This window comes from Sitodiplosis mosellana, unplaced genomic scaffold (assembly GCF_009176505.1).
Source record: "Sitodiplosis mosellana isolate CC-2019 unplaced genomic scaffold, AAFC_SMos_1.0 Smas_scaffold_30, whole genome shotgun sequence".
In the NCBI taxonomy this organism is placed as follows: Eukaryota; Metazoa; Arthropoda; class Insecta; order Diptera; family Cecidomyiidae; genus Sitodiplosis; species Sitodiplosis mosellana.
In genome coordinates, this window is record NW_022595272.1 from 4,039,069 (window position 1) to 4,050,901 (window position 11,833).

An 11,833-nucleotide genomic window follows, 5' to 3' on the forward strand; every position below is an offset into this window, starting at 1 on the left:
ATGATTTATCGACTTTGCTACATATTTATGCGAACTGATTTGGCGTTTAAGAAAGAAGAATATGTGTTACGCATGAATGGTATGACAGAGGAGAAAAAAAAACATACGTCGAGCAGCATGGCTTATTTAAATATGCACGCCTACACGCCGCGTCATCAGCATCTAGTTACCCTAGTTGGGTTGCTTCAGTTTTCAGCATAAATTTGACCCATATGTTAATTATCCAGCCGATTCGAATCCATCACTGACCTAAACTGTTAAACTTGACCATCTAGAACTGAAGAATAGAATCTTTCTTTCGAAAATGAAAACAACACTTTGGCATAGATTATGTTTTGAGTTTATTGTTTATTTATTTATTGTTTGCTCTTGGGTAGGCATAACTTACACACTTTTTTGTGAAACGCTTGTTTAATTTTTCGGCATTTCAAACTTTTTTTTTCTCTAATCTTTGTTCATAAATCAATGTGGTTGTCAGTTTTGGTATGCTTATGGTTTATTGGTTTGTTTTAGGTTTAATCTTATTGTCAAATTGAGATCGATAGTTTCTTATCGAATTTGTTTTTTTTTCTCTACTTCTTCGGGTTTTCTTCTTTTTTATAGTTCAATTTTTTTTTGTTCTCAAATATTTCATTCAAAATACTTCAAAATTTGAATAACACATACACACACATTTTCAAATTGTGTGGATTATTATTATTTTTTTTTTTTTTTTTTTTTTTGATTCAATAATAACTTTGAACTTTTTGACTTTTTGCTTAAAGGAAAAAAAAAATGTGACGGAAAATTCCGACGAAAAATTTGTGATTTTAAATACACATTCAAATTGATATGATATATTTAATGTAAAATTGCTCAGAAAAAAAAAACGGACTGGAAACATCAATTTTTAATCAAATAGTTTAGTCTACGTATTTTAATGTTTTTAATGCATGCAACAACTTCCTCTCCACCTCCGCTTCCTCTTTGTCTTAAGGAAAAGTCCAACGTAACATTCCGTTTCGATAGAAACCGTCAATTTAATTCATAGAACGAATTAGATTCGTGTCTATAATTGTTACTGCTCCGTGTGTTATTCGACACTTTTGAGGCTTAGTTTTGGTACCCTTTTTCAAAAAAAAAAAAACTCGTAGTTTCTTGGGCGTCCATTGTTCATTATTATTAAACGGCTGATGGCATCATGGATGAAAAAATTAAACCGAAATGACGACAAACATAACGAGCGTGACAAAGGATTAGTGTATCGGTCTCTGTCACAACTAATGGGCATGCAGTTGACAACGACGACGATGAAGAGCAGTGGCCACAGATGTAAACGGTTCTCCAAAAACATTAGGTTTAATTCACTTAATAACCAAATATTAACTTATTACCAAATAATCCGATTACCTGCATGACAGAGCGGTGAGGAAATCAATGTTCGCTGTGGACATTTATCGTATACACATTTCGACAGACTTTCCCCTCACTCGTGAGAGTTCATTAACTGAAACATTACTCGTTTTTTTTTGTCTTTGGATTTCAAAACTAGAACAAACAAAAATCAGTCTAGCGGCTCGAATAAATTAATTCGAAACTATTTACTCAGTTATCGGGCTGCTGCTGCTGCTGTAAAATCATGTGATGGAAAATCGACATTGAATTTTGAATGAAGGTGGTGAATGAACTTGAAAAAGGCAAAGTAAATATCAAATAGAAGTGACGGTGCCGATTTTTGTCTGCCATACACTTTCAAACGCCTAAACATGCATGCAATTTCAATGAGTCGTAATTTAGATATGAGTGCAATTCACTGTGTGGGTTGTCACAAAATAGTTCCCATTTATTGTTTATGCAGCATTGATGCAGCCGGCCACCCATAATCGGAAGCTTATGCGTATTTGGGAAAATACCGGAACCTGATTAAATTAGCCAAAGTTCGTTCACTTTGTTTAAAATAATTGATTGATTGATCGATTGGTTGAGTGTAGTATGTGCTTTTGTCTGTGTATGTTGAGGCTCCTGTCACAAGCGACAGAAATCAATATTTCATAGATATTCATCGTTGTTGAACATTCGATAAACCAATGGTTTTTTTTTTTTTCGATATGATCGACACTCAATTTCACTCGTAGTTTTTTAATTCAATTCAATTGGTTTTGTCCGTTTGAATTTTTCAGTTTTGAACTATACGCCGGTGGTGATATAGTCTATATCTGATAAAACACTTTATTTTATCCTATACATGCATATACATTGACAGTTTGGTTGTCATTGTTTTTTGATAAATCCCATCACCACTTACACATCCAGTAAATATCGACTCCTTGATATTATTTCAACGATTCTCTCGATAAATTCTAATTGAATTTGAGTAAAACAGTACCATTTAAATATAGTAACTATGCGATCTATAAATTCACTGTATAACATTATAATATATATATATATATATAGAGTCTCTGTATTGTAGATATAGATATAATTTTTCATTGAATTATATGTTTATTCATTTTGGTATGTATAATTTTGTCAACTTTAATATTGGCTTCATATGTATATTCATTTATCAACATAAACATTGAGATAGTGATATAAATGTTTGAATTTCCAATTTGGAACTTCTTAAAATTAGAAGAAAAAAAATGAACAGGACAAAACAACACTTGATGCAAACGTCAATGTGAGCAACTTTGGCTGGGCATTAGCAACAGGACGCATGGACATTTGAGCCAACAATATTGATATTTTGGAAAAGCATAAAATTGAAACATTTTTAGGGTAGCTGTTCATGTTCCGAAAACAGTTTTGCAATGATAGGAAACTTTCTTAGTTCTTAAAACATACCAAAGAGGGCGCCAACAGCTGTACATAGAAATGTCCATAAGAAAGCGCCCTCTTTGTCAAATATCTTGTTGTTGGTCAAGAAAAATTATGTATAGTTTCCTGCTGTTGCAGTTTTGGATACTAAGCGAAAGTGTACATCGGCACATTGACCCTGAATGTAACAACAAATCTAATAGGTAAAAAGTCTATTTCAACTCTTATGAGAAATGTATTGGACCAAAGTGTCAAAACAAAACTGTGGAAACTATTGATGAACCACCAGATGAACGAAAATGAAAGTATCATAAAACATATGATTACTTTCAGACGAAATCAAGCCAATATTGCTCTTCGGGTGAAGTAATATATTAGAACATTTGTGTGATTTGATGATGTAGTAAATAAATAAATAATAATTGAATTGCCCATTCAATTCGCTTGTCCTTTGCTCAAAAATCCAATTTTGATCAATCAGCTTAAAAATTACCGGTTACAGTAAATAACGAAACGCAATGCATGGTACAATTTTTTTTTTAACAAACAAACTCGAATTGCATTACTTCGAAAAAAAAGGGGTTGAGTTTGATAAATAATCACTTTATTGTCGTCGCTACGTCGTCTCACTTTCTCTATATATCATATGAATTATTGTCAGAGTATTTGGTTTTTCTTCAGTTATCGATTCTATCGACTATGAAACGGTGGGAGCTAAACAATCATTTATTATCAAGCCCCTATTACGCTTCTAATACCTTATATCCGAAATAGTGACTTTATTGCGCTATACGCAGTGCATTTTACATGAATTATCATCGTCGGTAAATTGAGCTAAAAATAGATAGATTCATGTATATTTGTTTTAGTCTTTCAATTATTAGTTCTACATGTATATACTAATGTGAGTATTACATGTCATTTCTTCATTCGTTAGAATCGTAGGTTTATTGTCACTTTATTACTATTGTATATCAATATTCTCTTTATACTCTATGCAATACTGCGATACGACCAATGAGATCTTTGTCCTCAAATGAGGGGAAAAAAATAAATACACTTGCTTCATTTTAAATATCTATATGTATATATATGTCCGGTTTTTAATGCCCATTGGCCGTCGAGGATGTGTGAACACGCTCTATTTTCGACATTTTTTCTTTCTATTTATTGTCAGAAATGTTTTCAATGATAAATTTCCTCATTTGATGTGAATCACACCATGCGGAAAATAAGCGGAAAATAAATATCCGAGTCTATAAATGATTAATTTCGTCTCGAAAAAAAATGAGCAAATTTTTGTCTGCTTTACATCGCGTTGGCTATCATCTCTCAGGTTGTTTACTATTTCTTGTTTCATCTTCTTTTCGGATGGCAAATTTCTGCATCACATTCCCTGTTAACTAATTTGTGATATTTTGTTGATAATTTGCAAGCAAAGCTAAACATATTTGTTCATGTGCCATCATTTGTCCAAATGATTTTCTGATAATAGCTTTTGCTTTATTTTTGGTTGAAATGAATACAACATAATTTTCTTATCGATGTCATTCGGCACATTTAAAATTATTATTGATAATTGCTTAATCGTTAAAATTTGCATCAACCAATTCGACATTTTTCGTTCTTTACTTTTCCGCTGTGTCGTTCACACTAACCGTTCCAAGTTAAATTAAATGGCATTTTATCTTACATTCGAATCGAAGTGACTTCATTTACTAACAACTAACAATTTTAATGAATGTGATAGTATGGTACACATTTTGATAGCGTTGACAACTTACAGAATTACTCCTCTTCCTGCAATTCTTCTTCAGGTAAAGTGTACGTGGGACAACAGAAACCTTCTGATCCGTCCGCTTGAATGCAGAACAGTGTACGCTCAATTTCGGATGGCTCATGCGGCACAATACCGTGCACTTCGCGTAGCTCATTTGCCGGGAACCAAGCCGGTTCGGTGTCTTCGATGATTGGAATGCCCAAAAGTCTGCAAATCGAATGGGGAATTCATTAAAATTTCGATCGATATTCGAACTGAAAGACATATTGCTATTACCTTGTTATAGCGATGACAGGAATCCAAATGACTGAAACCAATATTAGAAATATTGCCATTATAATGCACCAATGTGGCCATTCTTTCGGTTCGGTGATGCCTTTTGCGGCAATCCATGCCGGATAACTGCTTCCACTCGATGCCAATTCCATGAACGACGCACACAATATTATTATCATCGCTGCGGGTGACAAATATTTCCAGCAAATCATCCAGTACAATGCAGGTCGTGAGCCAGTCATCATTTCAATGTCATCAGCAAATCTAATTTCAGTAATAAATTTCAATTGAAACGAAATGGTTGGTTGAATGAAAATTTTGGGAGAAAAATGATTGATGTTTTTAGAAGAAACGTTTCACATTAGGTGAAATATCGATAAAAAAGACCTTTTGATCCCGTAAACATATGAAACGGCAATGCACTCAAAGAAAGCGATGATTAAAAGGGAGTAGCTGCCCGCAAAACTGTCCATCAGTTGAAACACATAGCTTCCAGCACCATGGGCGAACACAATTGATATGATGAAACATGATAAACATAGACCCTGGAATTATAGAGAAACGTTTGTTTGTAAGCAATGCGTTCCGCTTCCACACGATATTCTTGGGTTGACATCGTCACCAAATTTTGTTCAAGTTTTAAACTATGGTGCACAATACGCATCATTAGAAACGAGAATATGCATAAATTTATGGACAAATTATCGTGAAAAGAATAAACAAACCAAATATCTTGGCTTTTGATTGTCTCAAAAGAGAAGATCCAGTTGTACATTCTACTTACTCCAATAATAACATCTTTTGGTAGGCCTGGAAACAGTTTCATATCGACCAGAGATGTGCCGAGTCCCTCGAGCATACCGAACTGTGAGTCGATCCCAAGTGTAAACAGCATGAGGAAAAATAAGACTGCCCAAAATTGAGCGCCCGGAAATTGATTGATTGCCTCAGTGAAGATGATGAAAGCCAAGCCAGTGCCACTTGCACTCTGTTGAAAGTCAAAAGTCATATAACACCAAAATACAAACACTCACTAATTGCATACAATATTTCGACAAATATTTTCCTATTTATATACGTACATTATCCAATTCCCGTTGGAGATCGCACTCTGGTAGGTTTTTTGTTATATTGGCCGCAATGGATGCCTTTTGGTCAGTCAAGCACTTTTCATACGTTGATGTGGCTTTGAAGCCAATAATGGAGAAAACAACGATGCCGGCGAACATTGAAGTGCCACAGTTGGTGAACGAAACGAGCAATGCGTCTCGATAGCAATTGTTATTGGCCGGATTGTATGAGCTGAACGCAATCAGACCACCGAATGCCAAGCCAAGCGAGAAGAAAATTTGCGTACCCGCTTCGAGCCATACAACCGGATCGAGAAGTAACTCCCAGCGCGGTGTAAAGAAATGCATTACACCAACATATGCGCCATGAAGTGTGATGCCACGAAAGAAGAAAATGATCAGAACCACATATGGGAAAATCGCTGTGATGTAGACAATTTTGCCGGACGATGTGATGCCTTGCACCATGCAAATGTATACGAGAAACCATGCGACCAGCAGTGCAATGGCAACGGGATAGTTGATTGCTTCGAATTCGTTGACACTCGGCGATGACTGCAATGTGGATCGATACCAATAGTATTGTGTGGGTGAAGATGCAACGCATTCCGGTTCAATGTCGTACGTGAAATTCTTATATAATCGCGTTGGACAGTCGGCCCAGGGGAGCGGTGATTCGAAACTATGTAGAAAATATATCAGGCACCAGGCGATAATTGTATTGTAATATAACGCTACAATGTAACTAACTACGGCGCTTGAAATTCCGATGCCACCCAAATACGGCGATACCTGATGAAATACACATTGTCGTGTAATGGCGATTAAATTATTATCAATTGTGCGATTCGAAATTGAAAATTGCAAAAATGAATTTACCTCGTGCCATGCCGCTATCGCTCCCTTTCGAAGCCGTTGGCCAATTGCGAGCTCCAAATAGAAAATCGGTAGTCCTTGTATTAACAACATTGTAAAATACGGAACCAAAAAGGCACCGCCACCATTTTTCTGCGCCAAATATGGAAAGCGCCACACATTGCCCAAACCGACAGCATACCTATCGAACCAGAAATAGAAACGTAATTAAAATCAATTTTGGAATTAACTCATAAAATCCAATCGATTTGGAAATAAAGTCATAAAAATTGGTTTAATTGCTTTATCAAATTTGTACTTACCCAATGGTTGCTAATAGGAACATTATTTTGCTGTCCCAACTCTCGCGTTCATCCTCCGGTTTATCTCCTTGCACGATTTCGTCGTCCGTTTGGCAGGGCAACGTTTTCGGTATATTCGGGAATAGATCGTTCTCTTTTTCGTCTTCAGCATCTTCGGAGAAGAATGCCGGATTTGTAGCGCCATAAAGAGATTGATTGTAATGCTCGGGTCTCACCAAACGTCCACGCATCTCCTGCAAAATGCACACACAACGTATTTCAAATATACGTACAATGAATGCCATGCAAACTTATCGCAAATGGCCAAAATGTCATCACAATTTACGATTTAGTGCGACATAAAATGTGTTTATGTTTATTGGTTTACCTTCAATTCTAAATTATCTATGCTGCGCTGTTTGTACGAGTTTAAATCTCTCGAGCTTTGTCTACGAAATAATTGTGCCGTATTTGCCATGATTGATTTTTCTTAAAGTGAGCAGTGCGTTTTGTGCTATGGGTATGTGTGCTTCTTTGCTTGCTTTTGCTTTGTATACGTTTATTTTCGTATCGTTTCGAAATTGAGCGATTCGTGCTGAATTTAGATTTTGGAATAATTGAATGTGATTGCGGTGTCGATGAATTCCAGCGTGAAACACTCGAATACGTTCATTGATATATGCTAAACAGAACGCTTCATTTTTGTGTGGTTTTTCGCGGGATACCAGTGCAAAATACACAATTGATTTGAATATTCAATGCCGTGTGTGTCTTACTTCGATTCTTTTGGGGGAAAAAACAGTGCACGCGGTGTGACGACCTTTGACTCCTACAACCACAACAGTTGCTAACCAGCTGATCTGTGCGTTTTCTGATGCGTGTGTGTTTGTGCGTTTAATTGTATAAATTTGATTGCTGCATGGCTTACATTCGATACATTTCTAGACTGTGCATTTGTGACGTGTGTGTGTGTGTGTGTGTGTGTGTGTGTGCGTTTTTGTGGGAAAACATTTTTGTGCAGTTGAGATTGTCACAGAGAAGAGAGAGAGAAAGAAAGAAAAGGAAAACCATGAAAGAAAGAGAAAAGAACATAGAGCATTTGGTTTATTGCAAGTAATCCACAATTTCAGCGTGCATAATTATCGAATCAATACATTGTGGCATGCATTTCAATTAAATACCATGTTCGGAATTTCAAATTATAATTCAGAATTTACGAGACTTTTTAAGTGCTAATCAAATAATACAAAGTAGTTTGAGTGGTCAAGAAAAATCATCAACAAAAAAATACTTGAGACATTCATCTAAATAGATTAAAATTGATCAAAACATGCCATCACAAGTCATTCACCTATTTTGTCTCTTTTTTCTTGAATCACTATGTGATAATCACAAATTACACACTAAATGACATCATGCTTGACAACTCAAATCTATTTCAACCACTAGTCCAACAACAACAAAATAATTTCGCAAAATTGTGTCGTGTAAAACATTTGATAAGTGATTTGGCTCATTTTCAAACCACAAATAATCCATAACGATTATTCTAAGTAGAACAAAAAATGCATGTACATTCTGCTTATTTTGACGAATGAAAATGGTTGGATCTGAAAGAAGGAACAAAATAAACAAATATAGTACACTGTTGAAAAAAAGAATGGTCTAGTAAAGGGTGAATTGTTTGCGTGGGATGAAAAATCAGCATCGCTCAACAAACAGTGATGGTCGGATGAACCGAGTTGATACACTTAAATAAATAGCCCTAAGTCAATTCACAGGTGATTCTCTCGAAAATGGCAAATAGCACAACGGAACGTGAGCATGAATGCTAAGTGTGCGTATCACATTACACAATTTGCATATCCATCTTGGCTCTGCATATTTTTGAATGTAATTTATTTTTTCCGCATCATAAATCCATTTTCATCATACTTGACGAACATTCCATGGAAATTTATGCAGAGTCTTTCGTCGAATTGAACAAGTAATTCTCCATGTTTACACCACACTTGACTCGACAGGAGAAAAAAAAAACAACGTCTAAACACTTTTCAAAACAATATTTCCATATCCATCGCTCACTTAAATAAAATGGGATAATTTTCATCTCAGCGAAAATTACGACGACACAAAGGCTAAAAATGATAGTAAAATCACTTCCGTGCACAACAAAAAATTCTATTTTTCTCTACCATTAATGACACTAATTACCATTGAAGATGATGAACTGTGGAATCATCCTTTCGCTCATTTAAATCACATCACAACTGGAAAATGGCATCGTATTATTCTGGGTAAACTCGCCAATAAACCGAAATCCAACCGAGAATAAAATAAACGAAAAATAATTCGATGCCAAAAATGAAAGTGGAATGTCACACGATTCGAGAACAGAAAAAATGAATATGAGCGCGCTGTGTGTGATTTCGTCTTTTCAGCAATCTGAAATCAATATCCAACATCAGTGTGTAGCACAGTAATCAGAGGGAAAAAAGTGGCGAGAGAATGAATTCATTGATAAGTTGACATTGCGTGCATTTGCGCACAAAACCCCATTGCCTGTGGATGCTACTTAACAAATGTGTTTTTTTTTCATTCGGTACGATATAACGAACACATCTTGACTCTCACTTAACAGTCTCTCGTTCACTCGCAAGCTCTCTCGCTATCTCTACTGGATGTGTGTATGACAATTTTAGACCTATTTCTTTGACTGGCGCTTGATGCATTCGTTAAGTGGTGTATCACATTTTATCGAGTAAATTGGCGTGTATTCATCCATGTTCGCCTGTATTTTCTTTCCACTTACAATCGCTTCGGAATGTAAATGTGAATGGGAAATTTAGGTTAGTCGGGTCATGAGCATTGACACGCAATCAAGTCAATTCTTTTTTTAAAAAAATCACATGTGCTATTGTCATCCGTTTTTAAAATGAATACATGAATACAAAATCAGACGGTTTTGTTTTCTTTATGGTTTATTTTTGTCGGTTTTGTTGTTTGTCGTGTAAAAAATTATCACAATTGTAATAAATATCGTTCTATTCTCACTTTTGTGCGAGTAAAAATGTTGAAAATAGCAAATATCGATCAAGATTAGCTGATAGGTGCTGTGGTATTGGCGTCATTGTCTCGAATTGCCTGATTGAATCATCGTTTCTCATGTCAATTCGATTGAGCAAAATGTGCAATGATCGTTGGTATAGCATCCAGATATGCAGCACTTGACAAGCATTTTCAAGATAGTAGGTGATTGGCTTTTGTCTGCAATCGCCAACTAAAAGAAAACTTTCGGCTGTGGTGATTTGTAGAACATTGGCCAAAGCGGAGAGATTTCGGTATTCGGCTTTTAGTTCTCTGTGGAAATCCTCGAGCTCCGTACTGAAATTAAAATAATGGGCCACATTAGTATATTTTCCAACAATGAAAAGACAACGGATAAGAAAAAGAGATGAATTATTCACATCAATCTATTCGCCGTAATGACTTGAACATTGGCTTGGCACAAAATTTCCGATAGCACTCTATCTCGTTGGTCCACTGAGTAACACTTTAAATTCTCTGGCCTGAAATTCGAATTTTGGAAATTTCATTAGAAAATTTGACTCAAAAAAAGATGAGGAAAAATTCTGGAACAGTTGAAACTCACTTGATATTTTCCAGTTTTTGCAATTGTTGTGACCTCACCACCAAATCGGCTGCGATTAATTTTAGCTCCGCCGAATGTTTCTTCATCGTATTTGAATATTGATTGAGTTTACCAACGAATCCGCTCAATTTCTTGTTGCAATTTGTCTCCAGTTTCTTCACATCGCCTCCAATTAAAATGTCTGTCATGATTTAAAGTAGTAAATATCCCAAAAACAAATCAATAATCAGCGTAAAAATTTAGCATCGCACGTTTGTTTATTATGACATGCGACTGAATAAATGAATTTGACACTTTGCAATCGAAATGGTTCATCGACACTTCACAGCAAAAACATCGAGAGATGACACCACCAATGCATAGCACGCACGGATGAACGCGATGAACACTTCGCTTGAAATGCTTCTGGTTTGACGCATTTTGTCAAATGGTTCATTTTGACAACAGACAATTGGTCGGTGGCGCCGCATTCGTTGAAACATAAATCAATGGCATCTTAACCAAACTTCTCTCTTTTCCGTTTGCGCAGTCTGACAGTACGGACACGTGAAATTTTTTCGCTTGCTAGAAAAATCCCAAATTCTACTCAAATAAAATGGATAAACCAGTTGTTTTGGCTCGTGTCATCAAAGTTTTGGGTCGTACAGGATCCCAAGGACAATGTACACAGGTGAAAGTTGAATTCATCGGAGAACAAAATCGTCAAATTATCCGCAACGTCAAGGGCCCAGTCCGTGAAGGCGATATTCTCACCTTGTTGGAATCTGAACGTGAAGCCAGACGTCTTCGATAGATTGCCACACACACACGGTCTACAAAATTGTAAGTAGCCCAAATTTGACTGCCGTTCAATTGAAAATCGATTCAAATATGCTAATTTCGTTTGCATTTCATTTAATTTCAGATTGTTTTCTAAGACAACAAAGGAAAAATGTTTTTCATCAATTAACAACAACAACAAAAATCATTGGCCGCAATATGTCATCGTTTGCACCCAGTCGAAGTACATTTCACGAGCTATTGTAAATGGAATCGTGCTTTGAATAAAAGTTATTCACCATTTTGATGGAAAAACAGTGAAATCATTGCGTTTTTTGTG

General features: G+C 35.9%; 3 protein-coding genes across 7 annotated transcripts; 1 reads left to right on the forward strand and 2 right to left on the reverse strand.

Moving 5' to 3' along the window:
• Positions 1 to 328: 328 nt before the first annotated feature.
• LOC129568991 (sodium-dependent neutral amino acid transporter B(0)AT3) lies at positions 329 to 9,961 on the reverse strand. Of its 5 annotated transcripts, none has more exons than XM_055447343.1 (10): positions 9,297 to 9,515; positions 8,658 to 8,692; positions 7,471 to 8,028; positions 7,104 to 7,336; positions 6,805 to 6,982; positions 5,938 to 6,717; positions 5,640 to 5,843; positions 5,243 to 5,400; positions 4,856 to 5,119; positions 329 to 4,786 (listed from the first exon to the last, which is right to left on the reverse strand). In XM_055447343.1, exons 3-10 carry the CDS (start codon positions 7,558 to 7,560, stop codon positions 4,588 to 4,590), a joined length of 2,106 nt encoding a protein of 701 aa, XP_055303318.1. In that variant the 5' UTR covers positions 7,561 to 8,028; positions 8,658 to 8,692; positions 9,297 to 9,515; the 3' UTR covers positions 329 to 4,587. The 5 variants fall into 5 exon arrangements, with proteins under 5 accessions (XP_055303318.1, XP_055303319.1, XP_055303317.1 ...); XM_055447344.1 differs by lacking the exons at positions 8,658 to 8,692; positions 9,297 to 9,515 and adding exons at positions 8,434 to 8,631; positions 8,729 to 9,244; XM_055447342.1 differs by lacking the exon at positions 8,658 to 8,692 and having other exon boundaries at positions 9,297 to 9,961.
• An 84-nt stretch (positions 9,962 to 10,045) lies between these two features.
• On the reverse strand, positions 10,046 to 11,025 carry LOC129568992 (uncharacterized). The gene is made up of 3 exons (XM_055447348.1): positions 10,735 to 11,025; positions 10,550 to 10,651; positions 10,046 to 10,466 (listed from the first exon to the last, which is right to left on the reverse strand). Exons 1-3 carry the CDS (start codon positions 10,920 to 10,922, stop codon positions 10,133 to 10,135), a joined length of 624 nt encoding a protein of 207 aa, XP_055303323.1. The 5' UTR covers positions 10,923 to 11,025; the 3' UTR covers positions 10,046 to 10,132.
• A 213-nt stretch (positions 11,026 to 11,238) lies between these two features.
• On the forward strand, positions 11,239 to 11,816 carry LOC129568960 (40S ribosomal protein S28). Its single transcript, XM_055447299.1, has 2 exons — positions 11,239 to 11,556; positions 11,639 to 11,816. Exon 1 carries the CDS (start codon positions 11,330 to 11,332, stop codon positions 11,525 to 11,527), a length of 198 nt encoding a protein of 65 aa, XP_055303274.1. The 5' UTR covers positions 11,239 to 11,329; the 3' UTR covers positions 11,528 to 11,556; positions 11,639 to 11,816.
• Positions 11,817 to 11,833: the final 17 nt, after the last annotated feature.

What these genes read in the sequence shown, in the direction of transcription:
- LOC129568992 (XM_055447348.1), bottom strand. Translation starts at nt 10,922, where the DNA reads ATGACAGACATTTTAATTGGAGGCGATGTGAAGAAACTGGAGACAAAT. An exon ending in CAAAAACTGGAAAATATCAA is followed by an intron (nt 10,652 to 10,734) that starts GTGAGTTTCAAC and finishes TTCGAATTTCAG; the next exon opens with GCCAGAGAATTTAAAGTGTT. An exon ending in ATTACGGCGAATAGATTGAT is followed by an intron (nt 10,467 to 10,549) that starts GTGAATAATTCA and finishes TTTTAATTTCAG; the next exon opens with TACGGAGCTCGAGGATTTCC.
- LOC129568991 (XM_055447342.1), bottom strand. Translation starts at nt 7,560, where the DNA reads ATGGCAAATACGGCACAATTATTTCGTAGACAAAGCTCGAGAGATTTA. An exon ending in CGATAGCGGCATGGCACGAG is followed by an intron (nt 6,718 to 6,804) that starts GTAAATTCATTT and finishes GTATTTCATCAG; the next exon opens with GTATCGCCGTATTTGGGTGG. An exon ending in TCCAACGGGAATTGGATAAT is followed by an intron (nt 5,844 to 5,937) that starts GTACGTATATAA and finishes GACTTTCAACAG; the next exon opens with AGTGCAAGTGGCACTGGCTT.
- LOC129568960 (XM_055447299.1), top strand. Translation starts at nt 11,330, where the DNA reads ATGGATAAACCAGTTGTTTTGGCTCGTGTCATCAAAGTTTTGGGTCGT.